The 25150-nt window shown below is 39.5% G+C and overlaps 1 protein-coding gene across 1 annotated transcript in view; it reads left to right on the top strand.

Annotated features, from left to right (window-relative positions):
* The first annotated feature begins 277 nt into the window (after nt 1-277).
* Nucleotides 278-25150, top strand: part of LOC114472866 (amyloid-beta A4 precursor protein-binding family A member 1-like) — a 33239-nt gene continuing 8366 nt past the window's right edge. Inside the window, exons 1-11 of the mRNA XM_028462158.1 lie at nt 278-551; nt 7006-8931; nt 9453-9785; nt 13040-13079; nt 13880-14025; nt 17526-17558; nt 17808-17894; nt 18700-18900; nt 19011-19190; nt 20204-20416; nt 21708-21827. Of these exons, the coding sequence (XP_028317959.1) occupies nt 7081-8931; nt 9453-9785; nt 13040-13079; nt 13880-14025; nt 17526-17558; nt 17808-17894; nt 18700-18900; nt 19011-19190; nt 20204-20416; nt 21708-21827 (3204 nt within the window). The 5' untranslated portion in view covers nt 278-551; nt 7006-7080. The remainder of the gene's footprint in view (nt 552-7005; nt 8932-9452; nt 9786-13039; nt 13080-13879; nt 14026-17525; nt 17559-17807; nt 17895-18699; nt 18901-19010; nt 19191-20203; nt 20417-21707; nt 21828-25150) is intronic.

The raw sequence follows: 25150 nt of genomic DNA on the forward strand, positions 1-25150 counted from the left end.
TTAAAAAACACCACAGTCAGACAGGACACATTGAAAACATATTTATTATGTTCATACATATATAAAAATAGACATTAGATCTTTTACTATGCACTATACATAGAGCAGCTAGTGAAGCAATTAGACAGGTTACCAACAAGAGAAGGTAGAGGCAGATAACTGGGTAAAATATGATAAAGTCCTGTGAAATATCCCGCGTTCAACAGTGTTTTTCATGGTTTTTCCCTCAGAGTGTAAACAGCGCCCCCAGCTGAGGCGGAGGAGGCGGTGCAGCAGCAGCAGCTCTGCGGACTGATGGAGCAGGGCGGAGGGAGGCTGCTCTCATGGACCGACAGCACCGTTTATAAAGGCGCTTTGTGCATCGCTAATCCGCTCTGATGTCACGGTGTGGGAAGGAGGGGCCCAGCTCTCCACTTTAATCCCGGCCATTTGTCTGGAGGCACCGACCGAGCCGAGCCAGACGGTGGGAACCGGGCTGGGACAGCCGGGAGAGATGTGAACCAGGGCCGGACGTTCTGGTTCAGGAGGGGCTGTCGTGTCCGAGCGGACAGGTAAGGATACCGGGAGGATGGGTGAAGGTTCGGTCCGACCAGGTTTAGACAGGTGTCAGTCCGATAGGCACGACACTTTATTTTGAAAAGCTGTGGATGTGATTCGGATTATCTTCATCTACCCCAATGAATAATGTCACCATTTAATGTACAGGACAACAACATAACGTTTTAGAAACACTAGAAATTCAATAAATTCAAAGAATCCGAAGCCAGAATCCGACACCCTGTCAGCTTTCAAAATAAGAGCACCTGCAGTGGGTCATTATCTAATCTCCTCTCAGTCGACCATGTTTACCAGGGATGTCCTCTCAATGTGTCGTGTGTGTGTGTCAGAGCTGCTTCAGCATCATATATACAATACATGTGTAATTAAATAACATTTAAATCAATTATTAATTATATAATCCCATCACAGTAATTATTTATTATATAGTAGCCGATTTGAAAATTTGCAAAAATCAATAATCTGAAAGACAATTTGTTCGAGCTTTAAAAAAAAAAAAGTGTGTGTGTGAGATAAAGGTAAGAAGAAAGGTTAGTACCTGTATAGGAAACAAATAATTAAAACATATATATATAATTATCATCTCTCTATGTGTTTGAAGAGTCGCTGATCCCATAACCCGCCAGGGTCGTAGGGGCACTGCCATGATGAACGCTGCACCAGCTGGTTCCACTCGTGTCGGTTGTGGGCAAGTGCCTGGGTTGTGGCAAAGCTCTTCTTGGTTCATTCAGTGATATCTGCCCATTTCTTCCTTGGTCTGCCTCGTCTTCTCTTCCCCTGCACTGTTCCTTGTTGTATGGTCTTTGAAAGTCCATCTGATCTTGTCACATGCCCATACCATCTGAGCTTCCTCTTCTTAACTGTGGTCAGCAGGTCTTCATAGTGCCTTACTTGTTAGGTGATGGTTTGTCGGACTCCTTCGTTGGTGATGTGATCCTTGTGCGAGATGTCAAGGAGTCTTCTGAGGCATCTCATCTCCACCACCTGGATCCTCCTTTGCAAGTCTGCATTTATTGTCCAAGATTGGCATTGCATACATGAGAATGGAGATGACCAGCGTTATGCAATAGATTGACCTCGTAGCTGAGTGAGATGTTTCGGTCTTTCCAGATGGTCTTAAGCTTTGCCATTGCTGCTGCTGTTTGTGCAGCTCTTGTGAGGATTTCGGTTTTAAAACCCTCTTTGCTAATGATGACTCCAAGGTACTTGGAGGTTTGAGGAGTGGACCATCAATATTCCCAGCCTGTGTCTATAGATTGAGAGAACACCCTAAAATGAATTAATCATGTTTTAAAACTAACTACTAAAGTATTTTCTAATCAATTCCATCAACTGTAATTTGATAAAGTGAAAACTTGACAAGACATTTTGTATTTTATTCCAGAGCCATCTGAAACAACTACCTAAATAAATATAAAGATATGGTAAACTTTGATGTAATAAGTAGCCTATCTCTATCCACCAAATGTATCAAATTATAAATGTGAATATTTTTATATTTTATGGCATCTTTCTGTATGAGGGACTAGAAAACTTGAAGATTTATCTTTGCACGCCACGTTTTGTCTTCCTTTGAGACCAGAAACCAGTTCCACATGTTTTGGTTAACCTAGCATATAGCGCTGCAGGCTGAAGAGTGGCTGTGTTTGAAATTGCATATACCGTACTATTCATATACTTAGTCTGACATCAAAACGAGTATGTAATGCCATCACAATAGATAATATTTAAAGACTGAGTATGCATGAAATATCTGAGTGTATACAGTTGGAACACTAGTCATACTCAACCACCCCATGATGCATTGCGAGCATAACTTAAAATCGTCCTGTGACGATTTCAACTTCAAACTAAAAATCAAACTTACCCTTTTCAAAACAAAAGCATCTCTTGTCTTCCATTTGTAAATAGGGCTATTGTTTTGAAGTTAACTGGAAGTTTTGTCAGTCACAATGGCGGGTCTCCAAAAATCTCTAATGTTGGCATAAAATATGTTTCCACGAGTTTTATGGATCAAATGAGCACATGTTGATATTAGTGATGTCCCGACACAACTTTTTCATTTCCGATATGATGCTGATTTTGCAGCCTTGCGTATCGGCCGATACCAATATTGATCCAATACAATATCAGCATGAATCATACATACTTTTATTACTTTTTTATAATTATTTCTTTTAATTAAAGGAAAAAAATACTTATTTTGTGGTGTGGAATGTTAGAAAAGGCGTGATCAAGTGATGTTACTCAGAGAACAGTAGTCAGCAACAGTAGGTATGAGAAAAACTGACCCAATTGGTTACTTAAATTTTAACCTTCAACATAATGTCTGCAGTATTCTACAGTTGAATAAAATAAAAAAAAAAACAGAATCTAAAATTTTTAATCCGATATTCGTTTTCAGGCTAATATCGGGCCAATATCGGATCGGTTCACCCCAAGTTGATATTCTACTTGGTCACATTCTCACTCATTTTCAAAGGTGGCGAATCAATGGAGATATTTAGCCTCAGTGTGCTTCAGGTTTTTGTCATCGTAGGTTTGAAATGCATCTTGGAAAACTTAGAAGTATACCTGAGTGGGAACACTCATCAACCTAATCATCCTAACCATACTAATAATAGACAGATGGAGAATGCCAATTTAAACACAGCCATCGTAAAAGGGCGAGGATGTTTTGATCTATCGTTTTTAATTGTCTTTTCAGGTGCATTATAGACAAAAAATAAAATGACCAATGAGTGATCAGAAAGGAAGTTTTGGTGCATTCCTGTTAAAAGGATAAAGTTGAGCAGATGTTTGTCATTGTTTGAGCCTTAACAGAGGCCTTGAAGGCCCACGTGTGTTCTTGTCAGCATGCGTTTGTCAGTGGAAGATCAGCCCGGCCTGTAAATCTCCGTCCAGCAGCTTTCACTGCAGCCTGACAGATGGAGGTACAGTGCCAAGCCTTGCCACTCTGCTTTGCAATCTGTGACGACGAGTGTCCAACCACCACCACCTCCGCCGCTGAGTGCTGAAGGAGACGCTCGGCATTCTGGGTGTTCATTCTTTCTGTATGATCAGACTCGTGGTCAGATTATAAGATTACGGTACCTTTGCTGTGTGCGACGACTGCCGATACCTAAGACTGATTTACTGTGTGATGACCAGGCTTCAGTGATTCATTGAGTTTATAGGAATATCACCAGCAATGCATTCATTTAGTCAGAGATATCTTTCATTAAATATAAAATACATTCCGTCATTTCAACTTTAGTCTAAAAAATTCTGAATACTTTATCAATTGTTTCTTAAGAAATCAATAGGCACACTGTAAATTTTTAGTTTGATCAGATGAATACTTTTTGAGAAATTGCCAATACAGTGACTGAGGGGGGTATGTGTTGATTTTCATGCGTCCTTAACTTGTTTTTTTTTTTTTTCCATTTTCAGCTTCCAATATCTCAGGAACTACATCACATAGGAAACTGAAATTTGGTATAGTAATACAGCTTCACCTATTCTCTCAGAATATACAAATATATCTGCTATACATCCTATCTGGTGGATATGCTAGCCCTTCAAAATCAGATAAAAGTTTGTCTGGGTTTGGGTCTGGAACATGGTTGGGCCTTAAGTAAACAACTTTGATTAGCTTTGAGATATGTACATACTGTTCACATCACTAATGATTAGTCATATATATGCATTGGTTCTTGGGTGACAGTCTCTTTAATTTTTTTTTTAGTAATTTCATTGGCCCATAACTGCATGTGGGAATGTAAGAAAAAAATCTAATGTTTTAATTTATAGTGTAAATATGACTATTTCTTGGGATATAAAAACATTTTTATTCATGTGACTTAACTTTTATTATGGACCCCAAATTTGGGTTATTTCACCACTATCGAATATTGAAAATCCTTTACATGAGGTTATTGTAGCTTGCGTCTGTCTTAAAATCATTTATTTATTAAATCCTGACAAACGTTTTTCCAATTTTGAGGGGCTAGCATGTCCTCCAGATAGAATGTATAGCAGATCTTTTTGTATATTCTGAGTAGGTGAAGGAGTGTTACTGTACCAAATTTAAGTTTTCTATGTGATGTAGTTCCTGAGATATTGGAAGCTGAAAATGAAGGAAAAATAAAAACGAAAAAAATCAACACACACACACCTCACTAAATTGGCCATACTGTATCTCAAAAAGTGTTCATCCAATGAAACTATTCAAAATCTTTTGAGACCGAAGTGCGTGGGCCATTTGTTAAAATGACATGGAATGACCCCACAGCGTTGTACCTGATGATCAATGCTTTCTTTGTAATATTTACTCCAGCAGGTCTCTCATTCTGACAGCTACATTTTACTCTTGGTTCTCGGGGTTAACGTGATATAAATTGAATAGAACTAAATAAAGTACCTTTTTCCACCAAATTGAACCCAGACCTCAGCAAGTAGCACACCCTGAAAAAACTTTAATTTCTTAGCTTTGATCACTTATAACTGGTTCTCATTTGGTGACTTTCCCTCAGCTGTGTGAGACGTAAAAGACTCCGATGTCCTCTTTCAGCTACTTGACCTCCTTGTCTTTGTCACATTAAATAAATATATAACGAGGCCTCTCGTATACAAAAGGGATTATTTATTAATGAGACACGATCCCTTCCTCACTGCCAGCTCCTGTCACATATACCACATCCAGGTTCAGGCTTCACCTCTCCTCCACTTTCTCCTTCTACTCCCTCCTCTCTACCATCCTGGGTCATCTGCCCGCGCCGGTGGATGGATAATGAACGTGGAGCAGATTAAAATCAGCTGCATCCCAAAGGATTTTTTACCATAAGTAGTCTGGAGTCAGCGAGTTGTTGGCGGGATATTGCCGATCAAATCGCACATTACAGCAATGTGTGAGCAAGCGTTGTTATTGCCGACGTGCATCATCTGAACAACACAGCTACAGCGAGGCGGACGGATAATTAGGATATTGATGTGCTCAGAGAACGAGGCTGGCAGCACTTGAAAAAATCTCAGTGACAGATTCGTGACTAGTTTCTAAATGTACCACAGGAGTGAATGTGTAACTGTTGAGTGTGTGTGTATGTCTGCGTGTCAGCTCTTCATTGTCTGAAGGTTGTCCCATATTAAATACACTGGAATTCCCCTCCTCAAATCATGCCATAAATGTTTAATGGGGATTGAGGTAAATGTTGGAAATAATTGTATTGTTTTGATGCGATCGAGTGGGACAGTGCATAAATTGCACTATATATATGATAACTGTCTTTCTGAACTTGCTACACATTTAACCACCCATTTAATGATGAAATTAAGTGAAAAAAACCTGCCTGTATAGTAGGCCTGGATAATATATTGAGATTCAAGATATATTGAGATTTCTATTTTAAAGATAACGAAAATTATAATATCACCTATAACGATATTATAGCTTATTTTCTATAAAATTACTCATTTTAGGAGTCACTGCTTTCGCTACTTCTGAGAACAGCATGAAAAACACAGTTGGATGGATTGCTGTGTCAGTCCTAACCCAGACCTGCCCCCAAACAAGCCATACTATAGAACTTGCTCACACATGCTGTCCCTTAGAGCAGAGAAAGCCAAAAGTGGCACATATTTTGCAGCTATTTGTTAACAAATGTGTATCAGAGTGACATTTTCATTTCTGGCACATTTTCAAAGTTAACTGTGCTTTATGAGCAGAATAGCAGCAGTGCTGAATTCCTCCTTATTTTTGTTTAACATGGAGTTGAATGATGGTTTTTCCACTCTGTTACCTTTGTGTGGTAACGAAGTACATTGGAAAACAGGAAAGTTGGTCACAGCCATCGCACACTAAGGTACAATTCAATGGTTCTTGTTCAAATACCTTGTCTTTTATTGCCTTTTTAAAGATTGACATCAAGAAGTTGTTCTCGGGTTTCCATGGATACGATTGATAATGGAGAGGAAACTGAAAAGACTGAAAATCGTCAATCAAAACTGCGTTACAAAAAACTAGCAGAACTAGAAAGCTAGGATTTTTCTTTAAGCAAGACACTTGATATTTCAGTGGGTAAAATTTTACCTGAAAACAATATGTTAAGTATCGAGCCCAGACATATTTTTTCCCAAATGTGCCCCAAATGAATATTTCCCCCATAAGCAAATTAAACCCAGAATTGTGTTTCTGGTAAGGCTTTATTGAGTTAAAATGATCGCAATTTTGAGAAAAAATATTGAGATACGGTATGTGTTTTGGTCCTTATCACCTAGCTCTATGGTATAAGTATCTGTTTTATGGAAATATTCTGTTTTTTTATGGTGAAAATTTAATTTATTTATTTTTTTGTCAGTTTTCAATGATCACAGAAAGTAGAAAGTCTTTTTCTCCTCATTCTACAAAATAACATTGATGTTTGTAGAGTTCGCTACATTTTCTTACTGTCTTCTGTTTTATCTTTCAAGGCTGTGCAATAAGAAGGACTTCCAAAGAGACAAAAAAGATGTGTTAGAAAGTTTGAGCCTGAATTACACGCCGCCATGAGCCATAAGTACCAGGGAGAAGCGCCGGGGGAAGCCAGCGAAGAGCACAAGGCACCACCGCGCACTTTAAGGAACCGGCAGCCAGATGGAAACACTGGTGAGCCGCCTGTGCGACGGTCCTGGAGACCCTGTCAGATGCTCAATCAGGATGGGGAGATGAATCCTCATCACCATCAACATCGTCATCATCACCACCCTTCTGCAAGTCGTGGACCACATCGGCACCGCCCGCAACCTCCGACAGGGCACGGGCAGGCTCAGAGTCCCGATCTGACTCCAGTGATTGTTTCTCCCATGCAGGATGAAGGTGGGAGTCACAGTGCTGAGCCTCATCTTGTCAAGCACCCCCGACCTGCCGTCACTCGCTACCGCCGCCATGGAGATCCCAACCCCAGACTCAGGGGTCACAAACAGCGACTGCCGGTCAAGGAGACACAGGACTCCCCACCCAGTGTGGACATACAAGAAGGGCCAGCAGAACCAGAGAAACCACAAGTCTCATCTGCTGAACCTGTTACGGACAAATCAGGGGACAGCGCGTCATCTCACCAGACTCCTGTTGCTGTCATTAGCCCCACACACCTCTCTCCAGATGTTACAGCACATGACATGCAACCATTCACTGAACAGCCTCCCAGTGCTGACAAGGATGAGGAACCTCAAGAGGTGCACTTTTCCGAGTGCAGGGAGGAACCAGAGGTAATTCCAGAGGATGTTAAACAAAGCAAAGAGATGGTAGACAATGAAAACTCCCCGTCAACGGAAGGCAACTCCAGCCTTAGCTGCAACATAGTAGAGAAACCTGGAGAAAATGCAGAGAAGGAAGAAGAGGATGAGGAAGAAGAGGATCCAGAAGAAGAGGATCAAGGAGTGTGCAACGTAGAAGAGGATCCTGCTGCTCAAGGAAGTGAAATCACAGATCTTTGCTCCGACACAGAGAGTGCCGCTTCACTCAGCATGGATGGGCCTCTCCACAGCCCCCCGCCTCTTCATTCGCCAACACCTCCTTCCTCCCCTGATGCTCCAACATATCCCCAGCTGGATCACTTCAGCGAGGACAACAGTACAAGCCCCCTTCCCGACAGCAACCCTTTACCTGAGGACGATGAGGATTGCTCTGAATCCTGCTCATTGGCCCACATAACTTCTGGCTTGGAATCGTATCCTAAAACCTATGCAGAATTTTATACAGAGTCCCATCAGAAGTCTTACCCAGAGCCTTCCTTTGAGTCCGATTTGGAGCCAAAACCTCATCCAAACTCCTTCCCTGAACCCCTTAAGACCTGCTACCCAGAGGCACAAAATGAACCTCAGAGGACTGAGTCCTACACTGCCCATCAAGTGTCTCGCCGTGAACCGTTTCACAGTCGCAGACCAGAAAATGTACAAAAAGGCACTCTGCCCTTTCCTTCTGAGCGATCTCACCACAGTTCAAGGCGGGGCAGAAACCGTGGGTCACAAAACCTGCCTCCAGATCGCTCCGTCGGTTGCCGCTTGCACCACTACGACGGTCAGTCTGATGAGGAGTGCGAAAACAGTGGCTCTAACCAAGTTCCGAAGAGTCGCAGACAAGCGACAAGGCCATTGGACAGCCAAGCCAAGACCGTGTCATCAAGGCAAAGCAGTCCAAGGGAGGCCCAGGAGGAGCACGAGGATGAGGGTGCGAAGAACTCTGGAGATGCCATCAGTCTGGTCATTAAAGACATTAAAGATGCGATCGAAGGGGTGAAGACAAAGACAGTGCGCTCGCCATACACACCTGACAAACCTGTGGAGCCGATATGGGTGATGAGACCCGATGTTAGTCCCACCGAGGATTCCAACTCACTGCAGAATTCGACGGACCATGTTAGTATGACAGTAGATACATTTATATTATTCTTTCCTCCACCAAGGAGCTCATGTTTCCATCAGTGTTCATCTGTTAGCAGGATTACATCAAAAGTACTTAATGGATTTTAACAACATTTTATTAAAAGCTAGAAGCCCTGAAGGGTTCCATTAAATTTAGAGGGGATCCTGATCAATATACGAATCAGTTTGAATAATCAAAATATCCCTATCTCTCATTATTGGCAAAGTTAAAATGATTTGTCTTGGTTTGTAATTTACCGATCTTTAAGAAATTTGACTCAGATGTGTCGGGTTGGTTCTTCAGTCACTCTACCAAGTTTTATATGGATCAGATCCAGATTACGCATTTCATTGCAACCTTTCAAAAAAATATGGGTGCCCATACATTTGGTTAATGATGTCGAGAATAGTTGTATGAAAACTAGTCCTTCATGACAAATTAACTATACCTCATTTGGTCTGAATCACTTGCCTTCAACTCTGATCTGAAGTTTCTTCCTTCCATCTCTCCTCAGTCTTCACCTCAATCCCCCTCGGCGTCTCCGTCACGCTTCGTCTTGGCAACAGTTCGGGATCCGGTCAGTCCTCACAGAGCCGAACCCACTGGAGCGCCCAACTCTACCTATCACCAACAGCAGCCCCCATCCAGCCGTCACCTCAAGCAGGGCCACCAATCACAGCCGAAGGACTCCGCCACATCTTGGCCAACGCAGTCGCACACGCAACCGCCGACGGGCGCAACCAACGTGCCCCGTCAGCAGTGCCAACATCAGCAGAACTTCCCGCCCCAGCAGCCGAGAAACTCAGCCCAGCCACAGGTTCCTCCGCAGAAGCCCTCGATCCAAGAGGTGAGAGTTGGATTATCGGTTTCCAAACTATCCATAAGGATTTACAGATGCAACTCACGAAAGATTTAAATATTTCATCACATCAGAACATTGTAAACTCTAATATCTATAATGCACTAACGTCATCCTCTGAAAATTACTTCAAAGTAAAATGCATTCCACCCTGTAAATCAGAGACGTCACTTTTATCACTGCAGGGTCACAAAAATGTGAGTCTGATTCGAGGGTCACATTAAGATTTCTGATAGCATTTAGAATAATGACCATTCTGAGCATTAAAGCTGCAGTATGTAGAATTATAAGACAGGAGTGGAAACGACCCCCCCCCCCTTCCCTGTTTCGAATCAACCTGCATTCACGTAGTCTGTTTCGTGTACGCTCCGCCTGAGAATGTTTTGGCCTTTAGACTGTTACTTCTCCACGTTGTTCTTCTTTTTTTTGCTTTGGTTTGGCCAGAACCCTTGTCTAACGCCGTGATGGGGCGATTTCCCGCCGAAACATATGCCTATGCACCTTAATGGGGACATATGCCATTTTTCACCCATCCCCATTTGTTCTAAGAACCCCAACAACATAGTATTTGAGGTTTATTTTCCCAAACCCAGCTGTTTTCTCAAATTTTAACCCTCTGAAAAGTCACTTTCTGACCAATTCTAAAACCGGTCTGTTTGAGTGGGCGTGTCTATAGACGCGGACTCCGCAAAACAGTTGATCACGAGCAACTTTTTTTTGCTATTCACACACTTTTGTTATTGTTTTCAGCCAAAAGACTGCACGTTACAGTAAAACACATGGCTATTTAAGTGATTATTGTGATTGAGTCAGAAAAACGCTGTTTCATGTGTATGCACCGTGCAGCAACAGCAGCTTCTCTAGCAAAAGCAGCTCTTTCAGCTGCTTCAAACGCTTACCGGAGCTGCTAAGTTGCTTTATTGTCATCTCATGTTGAGATTACAGGAATAGAATAGAATCAACTTTATTGGCCATGTAATGTATGTTGTACACACGAGGAATTGGTGAACTGTGCTCTCTCTAATACTGTAAACATTAAATAATAACAATTAACTAGAAAAAAATATAAACATAAATATAAACAGTAGTTAGTATGTGCAAAACTAAATAAAATAATATAACAAGATAATAATAATACTAGTAATAATAACAAGATAATAGTGCAGTTGTGCAGTGATGAGTAGTGCAGGTGAACATTTAAAGGCGATAGTCCGCTGTTTTGTCAAAACCGATGCGTCACATTGGGTCACAGTGTTGCCATATTTGTGGTTCGTGTTTGGGTTGCTTTTATTGGAATGCAAAGGTTCTAAGATGTGATTGGGCTGGAAATTGTCATTCTGATCTGGCAACACCGATTCCCGATTTTACTTGTGATGTCACAAATTGAAACTTAGCAATTTTCTCATTGTTATAGGACTTGCACAGACCACAAACAAACGACTGGATTGTTTTATTTCACATTTTGTGTGCTGGTGGACACTCAAGTTACCTCATATGTGATCAAAAAACTGCAAAAGTAGATTTTCATAATGTCCTCTATCTACTGATAGGATCTGAACACACATGGACTTTTGTCGCGCAGACCATAGTAATGCCCAAACCACCTCATGGACCACTTGGTTTCTCTGATTGGCTGAAAAAGAGCGTCACGCTCCTAGATTTCCAAAGCTCAAATACAGAGCCAGGAAAAAAAGCAGAGGTCCAGTGTCCTCTCAGAACACTTTGCATTATAATATGATCAAAGATTAGGATGGGGTGTGGACCAAATGACACCAGAAAAAACCTTAGATACTGGAGCTTTAATTCAGGAAAGAACAAAGGATTTATGGCTTTTTTTGTTTTCTTTTATTGTGGGTTTGTCATTTTGTGTATTTTTGTCGATTTTCTGTCTTATTGGGGATTTTTTGACTCATTTTGTTGATTTTGAAATCATTAATCAATTTCTGTCTTGTTGCGCATGACTCATGACTAGTCAATTAGTCTATTGTAAGACAAGGAAGCAGGACTTAAATTAAATTGGGTTTTTTGCTTTATTGGTCATATATGTTGTTATACATATATTTTGTGGCTGCCTGGGGAGCAGTTCGGGGTTAAGGGACTTGCTCAACATCCCACAGTGATGGCTCAGGTGAGACTTGAACCGGCAACCCTCTGATTACAAGCCCAGCGTCCTTTACCACTAGGTTAGGCTTCCTCACTGCTTTTCTTTGCATTTCCAATTGATCAATGCGCTTATCAAAATATAAAATTCCTAATAAGAAAGAAAAACCCCAACAAGATCCACACATACAAGCATTTAGCGTCAGTGGGAAGAAACAACTCCCTTTTAACAGGAAGAAATCTCAAGCAGAACCAGGTTCAGAGGTGGCAGCCATTTGCCTCGACTGGTTGGGGTTTGTGGACAGAAGGACCAACAGAACAGGATAGAAAGATAGAACATCAGTGTCCCAGACTAGTTGAGCTGTGATCCACAGATCAGGAACTGCCATCATCAGCTTCATGACACCTGAAACAGAGCTGAGAGAGAAGGGCGAGGAGAAGGCACTGACTGCAGAAAAAACATGATGCATTATTATCAAGTCAGCTTGCTAGGCCTCAATCCCAGTGGCCTAGTCAACACTTATTATAAAGGTGACAAGTCTCTTCCCGTTTATTGGTAAGTTAACAGCACCTCCAAAGTCTGTAAATGTGACCGATTACAGACGAGCCCATATCGGCTCTAGCGGTTAGGTTATGTTATGATTCAGTCCTGTTTATGTGGACTGTAAATCATAACCAGCTACATCAGAATTTGAATCTCTTCCCGTTTATTGAACCAGTAATTGTGACCGTTTACAGACAAGCCCATGTCAGCTCTAGCGATTAGATTGTTATGCTTCAGTTTGTCTTGATCTGGTGGTCAAAATAAATCATATTTATTGACACATTCCCATCTGCCCGATCTGTTTTTTTTTTTTTTTTTTTGGTCTGGACCAGAAACATTTCCCAGCTGAACTATTTAAAGGCCATTGTCTGATGTTTCAAAGTCTGTTTAAAAAAACGGTGGCTCTACGACACTCATGGATCTTTAGGAACCCCTTGGATGATATCTGTGATAATAAATCCTTACAAGAGAAAGCGTCTTTGGCAAAGGCGTTAATCTCCCGTATCTAAAGCGCTGACAGCGGTTAAAGACCATCTGAATATCAATGAGCATTTGGATGTGAGCTGATTGGTTATTTTTTTTCTTCTCTTCCTGGCAGATTCGCAGAGCGCTTCCACCGTTTCCAACCTTTGTCGACCGTGAGTAGATCCTTCAAGTTTCACTTTTCACAAACACTTCATTTTGTAAGTTTAGAAAGCAAGTAACTCCTAGCCACACCAAAGTGAAATGTACGTGATAATGTTTTAAAAATCGCTTCTTTTGCCATGTTTACATGCTGTACATTTACAGTCGCTTCCTCTTTCATGAAACAAAGAGCTACAGCAAATATACAAATTAGCCTTAAATGTATAACAAACTAAGCAAATGAGCTTATACAAGTATAAACAGATCACACAACTAATTTTAGTTCAGCGGCCAAATACAGTATGAACAAGTTTAGTCTCAAAAGCTCTGCACAATTTAAAAAAAAAAAAAGTAATTCAACAATAAATTTGTTTTTTTAATTAATACATTTTTGAAAGGTTTCCTAATTTTAGGCTGAAAAATGAGCAATTTCAACATTATTTCGCCTTGGTTTCCAACTTGAATTTAATTTGTGTACAAATATGCTAAATTGTGAGGAAAATGGGAGGATTTTTGTAAAAAAATATTGAGTTTTTGCAACAACTGGAATTAAACATCTCTTTCCTTTTGATATAAGCATGAGAAAACTGAGCCCAGCAAATATTGTGGACTTTCATCAATTTTTAAGCTTTAAAAAATGCTTTTATTAAACCAAATAACTGAATAATATGTTCAGTGCTCACCTGTAAATTTTAATTGAAGTTTCATCCGAGCTCGTAGAACTCAAATAAGATCATATTTGGGGTTCCATGGATTTAGTAAAGAGTCTGGAGTTAATGTGTAATGACTGTGTGCTTTGCTCGATCTGTGGTAGTGCCAGGACCATGTGACCCTGAAGACCTGATTGACGGCATCATCTTTGCAGCCACGTACATGGGCTGCACTCACCTGCTGTCTGAGAGGACGCCATCCAAGAGCGCCCGCATGCAGCAGGCGCAGGAAGCCATGAGCCGAGTGCGGGTGAGAGGAAAACACAGGCTTTAAAGGGATCCTCCACTGTTTTTAAAAACGAGGCCTAAAACCTGTGAATTGTACTCATTAGATCTAACAAAACACATTATTTTGCACCATATTAGTTTCATTAACTTAAAAAAATGGGACTTCTTTACAGTTTTATAACCTGTATTCTGCCATTTTGAAATCACGTGATTGAAGATGGACTGTTGAAGGACTCTCACCCAAAAGTCCTTCTATTTTCAGGGTTTGTGCGTCTTCTACAGTCTGATTTACTCACTAACTTCAACCATCAGAGCATCAGCCGCACACTGTTTAAGGGGGAGTAAAGGTCCCTTAGGCGAGCTTTTCTTTTCTGCTTCATTGTCTACTACCAATGTCGCCCCCTGCGGTATTAGATATTTTTTTGGGTCACAACTTTGGTAAACAACAGAGGGTTACATCGACATCTTTAACTTTTTCTGATTATTTAGAGCAACCAAAAACAAAACAAATTGTCACTTCTACCAAAAAATCTAAACCTAAATGATCTAAAAACAAGCTGAATGCTTCTCTCAAATAGAAAACAATGGGACGTTTACAGGCAGTTGGGCCATGCGTCATCATCAATCACGTGACTTCAAGATGGCAGAACACAGGCTCTAAAACAATAAAGTAGTCCCATTTTTAAAAGCTAATAATACAAATATGGTGAAAAATAATGCATTTTCTTAGGCATAGATCTTCTAATGAGTACATTTCAAAGGTTTTAGGCCACATTTGTAGAAATAGTGGAGAGTCCTTTTAATGCTCTGCAGGGACAGAAAGTCCACATGACAATTGCTCATTATGGGACTGTGTGGAGTTCTAACTAAAGATGTTTTTTTTAAAAAAAAAAAATGTAAATGTCAACATGGTGCCCATTGCCACCAGTTTACAGCTGAATATTGAATGACAACAAATGTCTTAATTAATTTCTTTTATATTTAAAAATGTTCTAAGGAATAATATACATTTTCTTTATTTTAGTAAATTCTGTCAATAATTTAACAGGGGTACTCAACTGGTCTCACCCTTTTTTTTTTTTTTTTGGAATTCAACTGACAAAATTTAATTTTCTAAAATAGTCGTTGAAAACGCACATACAATATATAATCTTTTGTAAAACCTAAATCTATATATTTTCCTGTGCACCATGCATTTACCAGCATGCCTGTGAAAAGGAAAGTTTTTGTCAAAAAGTCCAACATGAGAGACATTAATTATTTATTTTTGACCAGCTGTCTACGACCCACCCAGTCCACTTTTGAATCACGACTCACCAGTTGAAAATCGCTGCTGTAGCACATGCCTCAGATGACTTTAATTTACCAGAAATGATCAACAAACGTTAAAAACTGTGGTTTGCATTGTTTTTGTACAAATCAACTTGCAACTCCAGTGCAGACCAGTGCTGCCAGTTTTAGCTTGTGACACTGCTTTAAACTTACAGTTGGAATACATGTGTGTTTGTGTGTTACATCACGCCTCACTTCTCCTCAGCTAGTTACATAAAGCCCAGTGAAGCTGTGACTGCAGACTCTTTTTTTGCTTTTGCATTTCACTAAAGGAGTCGCTGAAGAGGAAAGATGGAGAGATGAGCTCGAGTAGAGACGAGCTGTCAGATTCGAGTTTAATGTTTTTACTCAATACAAGTGTAAACCTCAGCGTGTGGAAGCCCTAATGGCAGTATTTAAAATAAAAATAAAACTTAAGATGGATTTAAAGCAGAACTAAATAACTTTTTCACCTTGATAAATCCTTCTCGTAGTCCCTGTGAGGGTAATACAAGTGTTTATGGGTGATTGGGGGGGTCTTTCATCTCCCCCTGCTGTTTCTGCCCAGATAACCGCACTGCAACTTTCCCTGCCTCCGACCCGGTGGCAGACGTACTGCTTTACGTCAGCTCAATACAAACTAATGCTAAATTATGACCAGCCCCGTGGCTGCACATGGTTGTCTACAAATTCACTTTTTTCAAACGCATATGATGGCGAAGCCAGCAAAAAAAAGGCAGAGAAGACCTTGTCTGAGAAACGAAGCAACTTCATGCAGTGACAGCTCAGCAGCAACCCACAGCAATCACACACACTGTTGTCGCAGTGCCCAGCGCTCCATCAGGCAGCACACACAAATATCCATCCTTCTATTTTCAGAGCTGTTTTGTCAGCACACAAACACATCACACACATTTCCACACTCCCTTCCATATTACTCCCACATCATTCATTTATTTTACTTGTCTCTCTTCCTCATACTGTTCACATGGGACTAAATGTGAAAGCACCCTTACTGTCACTCGGTTGCTGCCGTCTTGGGAGAGCAAAGGTGCGCATGTAGCTGTGGGGTGGGGCAGGCGGCAGGGGGTGCAGAGTTTTTACGACAGTGACATAACCAAAAAGGACCTTTAGGGGGAGCGCTAAGCGCAACTTAGTTCTGCTTTAAGGATCTAAGTGCGAGGGAAAACATTCAGTATTTCTGTCGGCTAATGTTGTTGATGTCGTGGTTATGTCTCTGTGGTGCTCGTGTGTGGCGCTCATACTGTATGTGTAATATACTGAATAATGTAACTGGTTATCAGCAGTGAACCAATATCTCTTTTTTAAATTGTACTTAATATTTAAATTTTTCACATCTGTGATAAAACGGCTGTCTTTATATTTCTAAAATGCAAAGTTTGGGCTTTAAATCAAAAGTAAATAAAGGTGAGGAAAAACATCTATTCACAATGTATATGTTGAAATTTTTTATTTGAGTGACAATGTTAAAGATTAATTTACATTTTATTTTAGTTTTTACCACATCTGCTTATGTGGTCATAGGTTAACTCTACATGTGCAGTTGAGATAAATGTCAGAACGACCGACTTGTGATGTACATGATTTATTTTATTTTATTTTTTTTAATTATGACATGTTTGTAATGGTGTATGATTAAACTTTTGTTTTTGGATGATGAAAATAAGGTGATTAAAATGTTAAATATCGTTGCATCGCAATACCTGTAGAATTCGAATTACAATATGTGTCGAAGTATCAGAACTAAAGCATATTATCCCAGCCCTAGTAATATTCTATTAACTCTTAGGCTGCATTGCACAATTTGCTATTAGCATTTTTTGTTTCAACATTTTCCCTTATTTAGAACTGCAGTAAATGACGTCTGTGCAGCGGCCATTTCACATTTCCTTTAAACTTTCTCATTTTTAAGTGTTTTATAAGGCGAGGGATATGTATTGCAGTGACCAGTCCCACATGTTGTTAGCTTAGCATGTAGCAGCGCCGGCTGAGCAGAGAGTCAAAGGGTAAAAGGGGGGCGGAGCTCTGTATTCAGGTCGATTTATGGGATGTTGCACCTCAATAAAATGAAAGGTTTGTTTTAATCCAAAGTGGAAAGCTTTGATCCTGCAGAACTGACTGATTAAATCCACTGTGATTACACACACACTCACACTCACACTCGCTCTCTCTGCTCTCTCGTCTATCCAGGCTGCACAGAAGCAGGCCAAGAACAGGAAGAAGGTAAAATAATAACAGTTAGTTCATTTGCTGATATTTGCAAAGAAGTAAATATGAAAACTTGCCATTTAAATATGTTCATGTTGTCTGTCCTGTACAAGAAAGTCATAAGAACTGCAGTTTAATACACAAAATATTCACAAATGTATGTTTTTTCCAACTAATTAAAGTTATAATACATTCTGAGGCTCATGTTAGAACGCAAAGCACGTTGCTTCATCACCATGGAAACGACCCTGTGTTCCCCTGCAGAGTCCAGATGGAGAGGCTGCGTCCACGGCTGAGGTGGATCTGTTCATGTCCACACAGAGGATCAAAGTCCTCAACGCAGACACTCAGGTATGATGAGCATACTCAGCTTTCCCCAGGAACCAATCCATCATTTTTTACTCTAGCTATGTTGTCGTTTTGTTTAGTTTTTCTGTCATTGTGGGTTTGTACTACGAAGCTAGATTTCCTCTTATCACGTTAACTTCCTGGATTTATTCAGTGTGTCCTGTACTATGACTAGATTTTTATCTGATGGACTGACCTACATTAGTCAGCTGAAATGTGAGCTGTATGAACGCAGCATCAGAGCGACAGACAAGGTCTGTGCATTAATAAAGTGAAACTGATCAGTGTTCGTTTATTCTCCCATGAATTAATATTGTATAATCTCACTAATTTAAGCATAAACAGTCATTCATTCCTGCATTCTTTCCTTCCTGCTTTTTCTGCAGAATCAGTGTTGCTTTTGGTCTGAATTATTGATTTTAAATCTTTATATTTTTAAAGAATTATTCTTCAATTGTGACGGAAGTCTTCATTTTGTGTGGTTTTGTCATTTAAAAAAAAAAATTGTCATGTTCTGTGGGTAATTTGTGTATTTTGTGGGGGGGTTTTTGGCCAATTTGTGTGTTTTGTTATATATTTTTGTCATTTTGTGTATATTGTAAGAGTCTTATCTGTTTTTGGAGTAATGATGTATATTTTTTGTTATCCTTCCTGTTGTTTTGTCTATTTTAGTTGTCGTTTTGTGTGGTTTTTCTCCCTTCATTTTGTGTATTTGTCATTTTTTGTATACAGTATTTTGCTCTTTTTGTGCATTTTCTTTGGGGGCCGCTCAACATGAGGCCCCCACTGACCCTTGTCCTGTGTGCAGGAGTCTCTGATGGACCTCCCTCTGAGGACCATCTCCTACATCGCAGACATTGGGAACATGGTGGTGCTGATGGCGCGAGGAAAGATGGTCCGATCCCGCAGCGCTCAGGAGAACCTGAACCACAGCGAGGAGCAGAGCAGCATGAACCCCGACGACCGACGACTCTACAGGATGATCTGCCACGTCTTCGAATCTGAGGACGTGAGTCACAAACGGTCCAAAGCAGATTCTCCAGTGAACGACTAAATGAGATGAGTTAATGGTTGTAGTCCTGGGGCAGGTCAGAGATCACGTTGCTCTGTGTTCCTCAGGCTCAGCTCATCGCTCAGTCCATCGGTCAGTCCTTCAGCGTAGCCTACCAGGAGTTCCTCAGGGCCAACGGCATCGACCCCGAGGACCTGAGCCAGAGGGAGTACAGCGACCTGCTCAACACTCAGGACATGTACAACGACGACCTCATCCACTTCTCCAAGTCTGAGAACTGCAGAGACGTAAGTCCACCAAAAGGAGTAAGAAGAAGTATGAACTTATTTAATCCTGTCGGAGCCCTTTGTTTTTTTTTTTTGAAATTGCCGAGTGTAAACTTTAACAAAACCTTTATTTACTAACACTTTGAAAACTGAGTAATCAGTTAATGCAATATACAACTCACTGAAACCATGCAATAATTGTTTTTTACATTCACCATACCTTCTTTACAAATATATAAACCATATCCTGCACCTTTTTCCTCCAAATAACAAGCGAGTGTCTTGTGGTAATTATCAACATACCTCTGAAAAATAATGCTTCTTTTTAAACATAATTATGCTTGGAATTCTTTGAAAAAATAATTCTAAAAATATTTTGAAAACATTTACTTTGTTTCTGGTGGTACAGCGCCAACTAGTGGCGAAACAGAATAAGTTTGTTTTTCTTGACCTGACCAATCAAAAATGGCTCGTTTACCTCCGTTTTGTGGCTAAAGAAATGTCTGAATATTTTACGTTGGTAGTACGGGTGTAAGAATAAATACATTTTGATATTTCACCGCGCAATTATTGTATCAATCCAAAAAATGTCCGTCATGTTTTTTTTTTTTTTAATAAAAAAACATTTTATTTTGCTAAGACATGTATAGCACGTAATCGCCCAGTCACTAGGTGCATTTTAGCTTGGAAGTTGATTGCACTTTATTTTCATAAAACATGCCTGGCACTTTTAAAGATATTTCTTTTCATTTAAGAACTTAACAAAATCAAATTTTTTGAAAAATGTAATTTGACAGTTTGATAAAAATGCCACTTGTTTTTGATATTTGTACTTGAAATTTCTAATTATTGATATTGTGATGTGGCGGGATACAGTATATCGTTTCATGATACTAAATTGTGTATCGAATCGTCGGATTTGTGGCAATTTCAGTCATTTTTACGCAGTAATATAGGTCGTTTCTTGTTTTGTTCATTTTTAATTAGCTCTGATGTGTCATCGGTTGAAATCCACTGCCTCCTGTGTCCCACAGGTTTACATTGAGAAGCAGAAAGGGGAGATCCTGGGTGTGGTGATTGTGGAGTCTGGCTGGGGCTCCATCCTGCCCACCGTCATCATCGCCAGCCTGATGCACGCCGGCCCCGCTGAGAAGTCCGGGCGCCTCAATATCGGAGATCAGATCATGACGGTGAACGGCACCAGCCTGGTGGGCTTACCGCTGAGCACCTGCCAGAGCATCATCAAGGTAGGCAGAGCCTAAAGAAGTTAACCCTTTGTGACACTGTTTAAAAAATGATCAGGCTTTGGCTTTCTCTTTAAAATAATGCTAAACTCAAGCATTTCTAATTAGTAGTAACATCACAATATGTAAATGAGATGAATACTTAAAGTGTTTTTGATCCCGTCGCCGGGCGGAGTCTCAGTGGCATCTTTTTTTATCTTCCTCAGAAGTCTTAAACTTTGTGCTTGCCTCCGTTATGACCAGGAGTCAAACAGGCGTAAAAATACTAGCAAAAGCCTTAGCCCAATGCGTATATCCGAGCCTGTGGTCATGTGACTGCTGTAAAGTGATACATTCTCCAGGTCACATGACCTGGCTAAAGAGCGGAGCATTGATACTGTCAAGCGCTGTATATTAACAGGAGGAATCATTTAAAATAACTCATATGGTTTAAATCTTTAGGTCAAAAAGTCTGCTGTGCCTTTAAAAAAAATTTAAATATAATATGAATCCGTTCATTTTTTATTATTCGCCATTTCAGGCGACTTAATTTTTTTCCAGGTGACCCTACATGGGTTCACAACCCCAAGGTTGAAAAACAATGCCCTAGGGGGAAAAATGTACCTTTTTGATTGGTCAAGAGCAGAGATCGCCAACATTTATCACAACATGTGATACAAAATAATGACCAACCTGAGCATTACCACAGGAAACGACAGTTTGTTTCATTTTTGTACATTTTTGTCGCTGACTTCTTATCTGTTGTCCATCTTTTTGTATATTTCTCTGTATTTTTGTTGTAGTATTGTGTTTTTGCAGTAGTTGTGTGCATTTGTCATTTTGTGTAATTCTTTGGCATTTTGGATGTTTTAGGAGTCATTTTGTGTTTTTGTTGTGGTCTTGTGTATTATGTTTGTCGCATTGTATTTTTTTGGGGTATTTTTGTAGTCTTGTGTGTTTTTGAAGTAATTTAATTTAATAAATAAATACTTAACTTATCTTCAAGAGAAATTAACATTTTGTGTTTTTGGGGCAGTTTCTGTATCTCTTTGTTGTTTTGTACGTTTTTCATGCCTTATTTCCATTTTGCGGCATTGCGGATTTTTTTCACCCAAATCTATGCTTTACTATATAGCTTACCTCCATTTTGAGGTGTTTTAAATTTTTTCGCCCAAATATATGCCTTACCGCTGGTTTTTGGCATTTTTTTGCTCGTTTTTATTACTTAATATAACTTTACCTCCATTTTAAGGCGTTTGAAATCTTTTTTTAAATTATGTGAACATATAAAGTGAACGTGTTGGTTTCTTCTCAGGGTCTAAAGTCTCAGTCCAGGATCAAGTTGAACATTGTGCGGTGCCCTCCTGTCACCATGGTGCTCATCCGCAGACCAGACCTCCGCTACCAGCTAGGCTTTAGCGTGCAGAACGGCATCGTGAGTATCCAGGACAGCCAGCGTGTTCCAGTCCAGGCTTTCACAGCCTGTAACGCCCTCTGAAGTAATCAGCCTCAATGTTAACAACTGCTCCTACTGCAGGGGCTGCATGATCAACACTCATGTCAATGTTTAGAATAATTACCAATCAGAGCATTAAGTTTTTCCATGTGTTTTCTGTAGTGATTTGTGAATATTTGATATTTGTGGTGGTGTTTGAATGTACATTTCTCCCCCCAGTCATTTCTTGTATTTTTCTGTAAAATTGTGAATTTTATCAATTTGTGTAAATTTATGTTAATGCAATTTATTTATGTATTTTTCTATAATATGTAAATTTCCTGTTTTTTTGTGTATTTACTGTGTCTAAAGGTTTGTAATATTTCTTTACTGAAAGGTTTTCTTAGCCATAGTAAAGCATAGTGTGAAAAATGTTTAAACACCTAAAAATGGAGCTGCAATTATAATGTACAAACGTAAAATGTGCCAAGTATGCAGTAAAGCTAAAAAAAAACCACCTCAAATCAAAGGTAAGGCTATATAGTAAGGCATATTTTGAGTTAAGGCCATCATTAGACCCTTAAAACTACTGCAAATATAATTCACATACAGTGCCTTGCGAAAGTATTCCACCCGCTTGAACTTTGATCTTTTGCCACATTTCAGCCTTCAAACAAAAAGATATAAAACTGTAATTTTTTGTGAAGAATCAACAAGTGGGACGCAGCCATGAAGTGAAACGAAATTTATTGGATACTTCAAATATTTTTAACAAATAAAAAATCAAAACTTGGGCGTGCAAAATTAGTCAGCCCCTTTACTTTCAGTACAGATCTCTGAATGATCCAATGTTGACCTAAATGACTAATGATGATAAATAGAATCCACCTGTGTGTAATCAAGTCTCCGTATAAATGCACCTGCTCTGTGATAGTCTCAGAGGTCAGTTTAAAGCGCAGAGAGCATCATGAAGACCAAGGAACACACCAGGCAGGTCCGAGATACTGTTGTGGAGAAGGTTAAAGCCGGATTTGGATACAAAAAGATTTCCCAAGCTTTAAACATCCCAAGGAGCACTGTGCAAGCGATACTATTGTAATGGAAGGAGTATCAGACCACTACAAAGACACGGCCATCCCTCTGAACTTTCAGCTCATACAAGGAGAAAACTGATCAGAGATGCTGCCAAGAGGCCCATGATCACTGTGGATGAACTGCAGAAATGTACAGCTGAGGTGGGAGACTCTGTCCACAGGACAACAATCAGTCGTATAATGCACAATTCTGGCCTTTATGGAACAGTGGCAAGAAGAAAGCCATTTCTTAAAGATATCTATAAAACGTGTCGTTTAAAGTTTGCCACAAGCCATCTGGGAGACACACCAAACGTGAAAGAAGGTGCTCTCGTCAGACGAAACCAAAATCGAACTTTTTGCCAACAATGCGAAACGTAATGTTTGGCGTAAACGCAACACAGCTCATCACCCTGAACACACCATCCCCACTGTCAAACATGGTGGTGGCAGCATCATGATTTGGGCCTGCTTTTCTTCAGCAGGAACAGGGAAGATGGTTAAAATTGATGGGAAGATGGATGGAGCTAAATACAGGACCATTCTGGAAGAAAACCTGATGGAGTCTGCAAAAGACTTGAGACTGGGATGGAGATTTTTCTTCCAACAAGACAATGATCCAAAACATAAAGCAAAATCTACAATGGAGTGGTTCACAAATAAACATATCCAGGTGTTAGAATGGCCAAATCAAAGTCCAGACCTGAATCCAATCGAGAATCTGTGGAAACAACTGAAAACTGCTGTTCACAAACGCTGTCCATCCAACGTCACTGAGCTTGAGCTGTTTTGCAAGGAGGAATGGGCAAAACTGATAGAGACATACCCCAAGCGACTTACAGCAGTTATCGCAGCAAAAGGTGGCACTACAAAGTATTAACTTGAGGGGGCTGAATAATTTTGCATGCCCAATTTTTCAGTTTTTTATTTGTTAAAAATGTTTGAAATATCCAAGAAATTTCGTTTCACTTCATGATTTTGTCCCACTTGATAATTTTTCACAAAAAATTACAGTTTTATATCTTTATGTTTGAAGCCTGAAATGTGGCCAAAGGTCGAAAAGTTCAAGGGGCCAAATACTTTCGCAAGTCACTGTACTTAAACAGGGCTAAGAAAGCAGTAAGGCACAAAAAATGACAAAAAACAATAATCACCCAAAATAAAAAGCAAGGCATTTTTTTTCAAAAAAAAAAAATTGAGTTAAGACTGTCATTAGACCCTTAAAACTACTGCAAATATAATGCACATACTTAAACAGGGCTAAGAAAGCAGCAAGGCACAAAAAATGACAAAAAACAAAAATCACCCAAAATAAAAAGTAAGGCTATAGCAAGTCATTTTTTTTCAAAAATTTCAAAATTTTTTTTTTTTAATTAGGACCATCATTAGACTTTTAAAATTACTGCAAATATAATGCACATACTTAAACAGGGCTAAGAAAGCAGTAAGGCACAAAAAATGACAAAAACAAAAATCACCCAAAATAAAAAAGTAAGGCTATAGCAAGGCATTTTTTTTCAAAAATTTCAAAAAAAAAAAAATTGAGTTAGGACCATCATTAGACCTTAAAAACTACTGCAAATATGATGCACATACTTAAACAGGGCTAAGAAAACAGTAAGGCACAAAAAATGACAAAAACAAAAATCACCCAAAATAAAAAGTAAGGCTATAGCAAGGCATTTTTTTTCAAAAATTAAAAAAAAAAAAAAATTGAGTTAGGACCATCATTAGACCCTTAAAACTACTGCAAATATAATGCACATACTTAAACAGGGCTAAGAAAGCAGTAAGGCACAAAAAATGACAAAAACAAAAATCACCCAAAATAAAAAGTAAGGCTATAGCAAGGCATTTTTTTTCAAAAATTAAAAAAAAAAAAAATTGAGTTAGGACCATCATTAGACCCTAAAAACTACTGCAAATATGATGCACATACTTAAATTGGGCTAAGAAAGCAGTAAGGCACAAAAAATGACAAAAAACAAAAATCACCCAAAATAAAAAGTAAGGCTATAGCAAGGAATACTTTTTCAAAAATTTCAAAAAAAAAAAAAATTGAGTTAGGACCATCATTAGACCCTAAAAACTACTGCAAATATGATGCACATACTTAAACAGGGCTAAGAAAACAGTAAGGCACAAAAAATGACAAAAACCAAAAATCACCCAAAATAAAAAAGTAAGGCTATAGCAAGGCATTTTTTTTCAAAAATTTCAAAAAAAAAAAAATTGAGTTAGGACCATCAT

This window comes from Gouania willdenowi, chromosome 12 (genome assembly GCF_900634775.1).
Source record: "Gouania willdenowi chromosome 12, fGouWil2.1, whole genome shotgun sequence".
NCBI classification, from domain to species: domain Eukaryota; kingdom Metazoa; phylum Chordata; class Actinopteri; order Blenniiformes; family Gobiesocidae; genus Gouania; species Gouania willdenowi.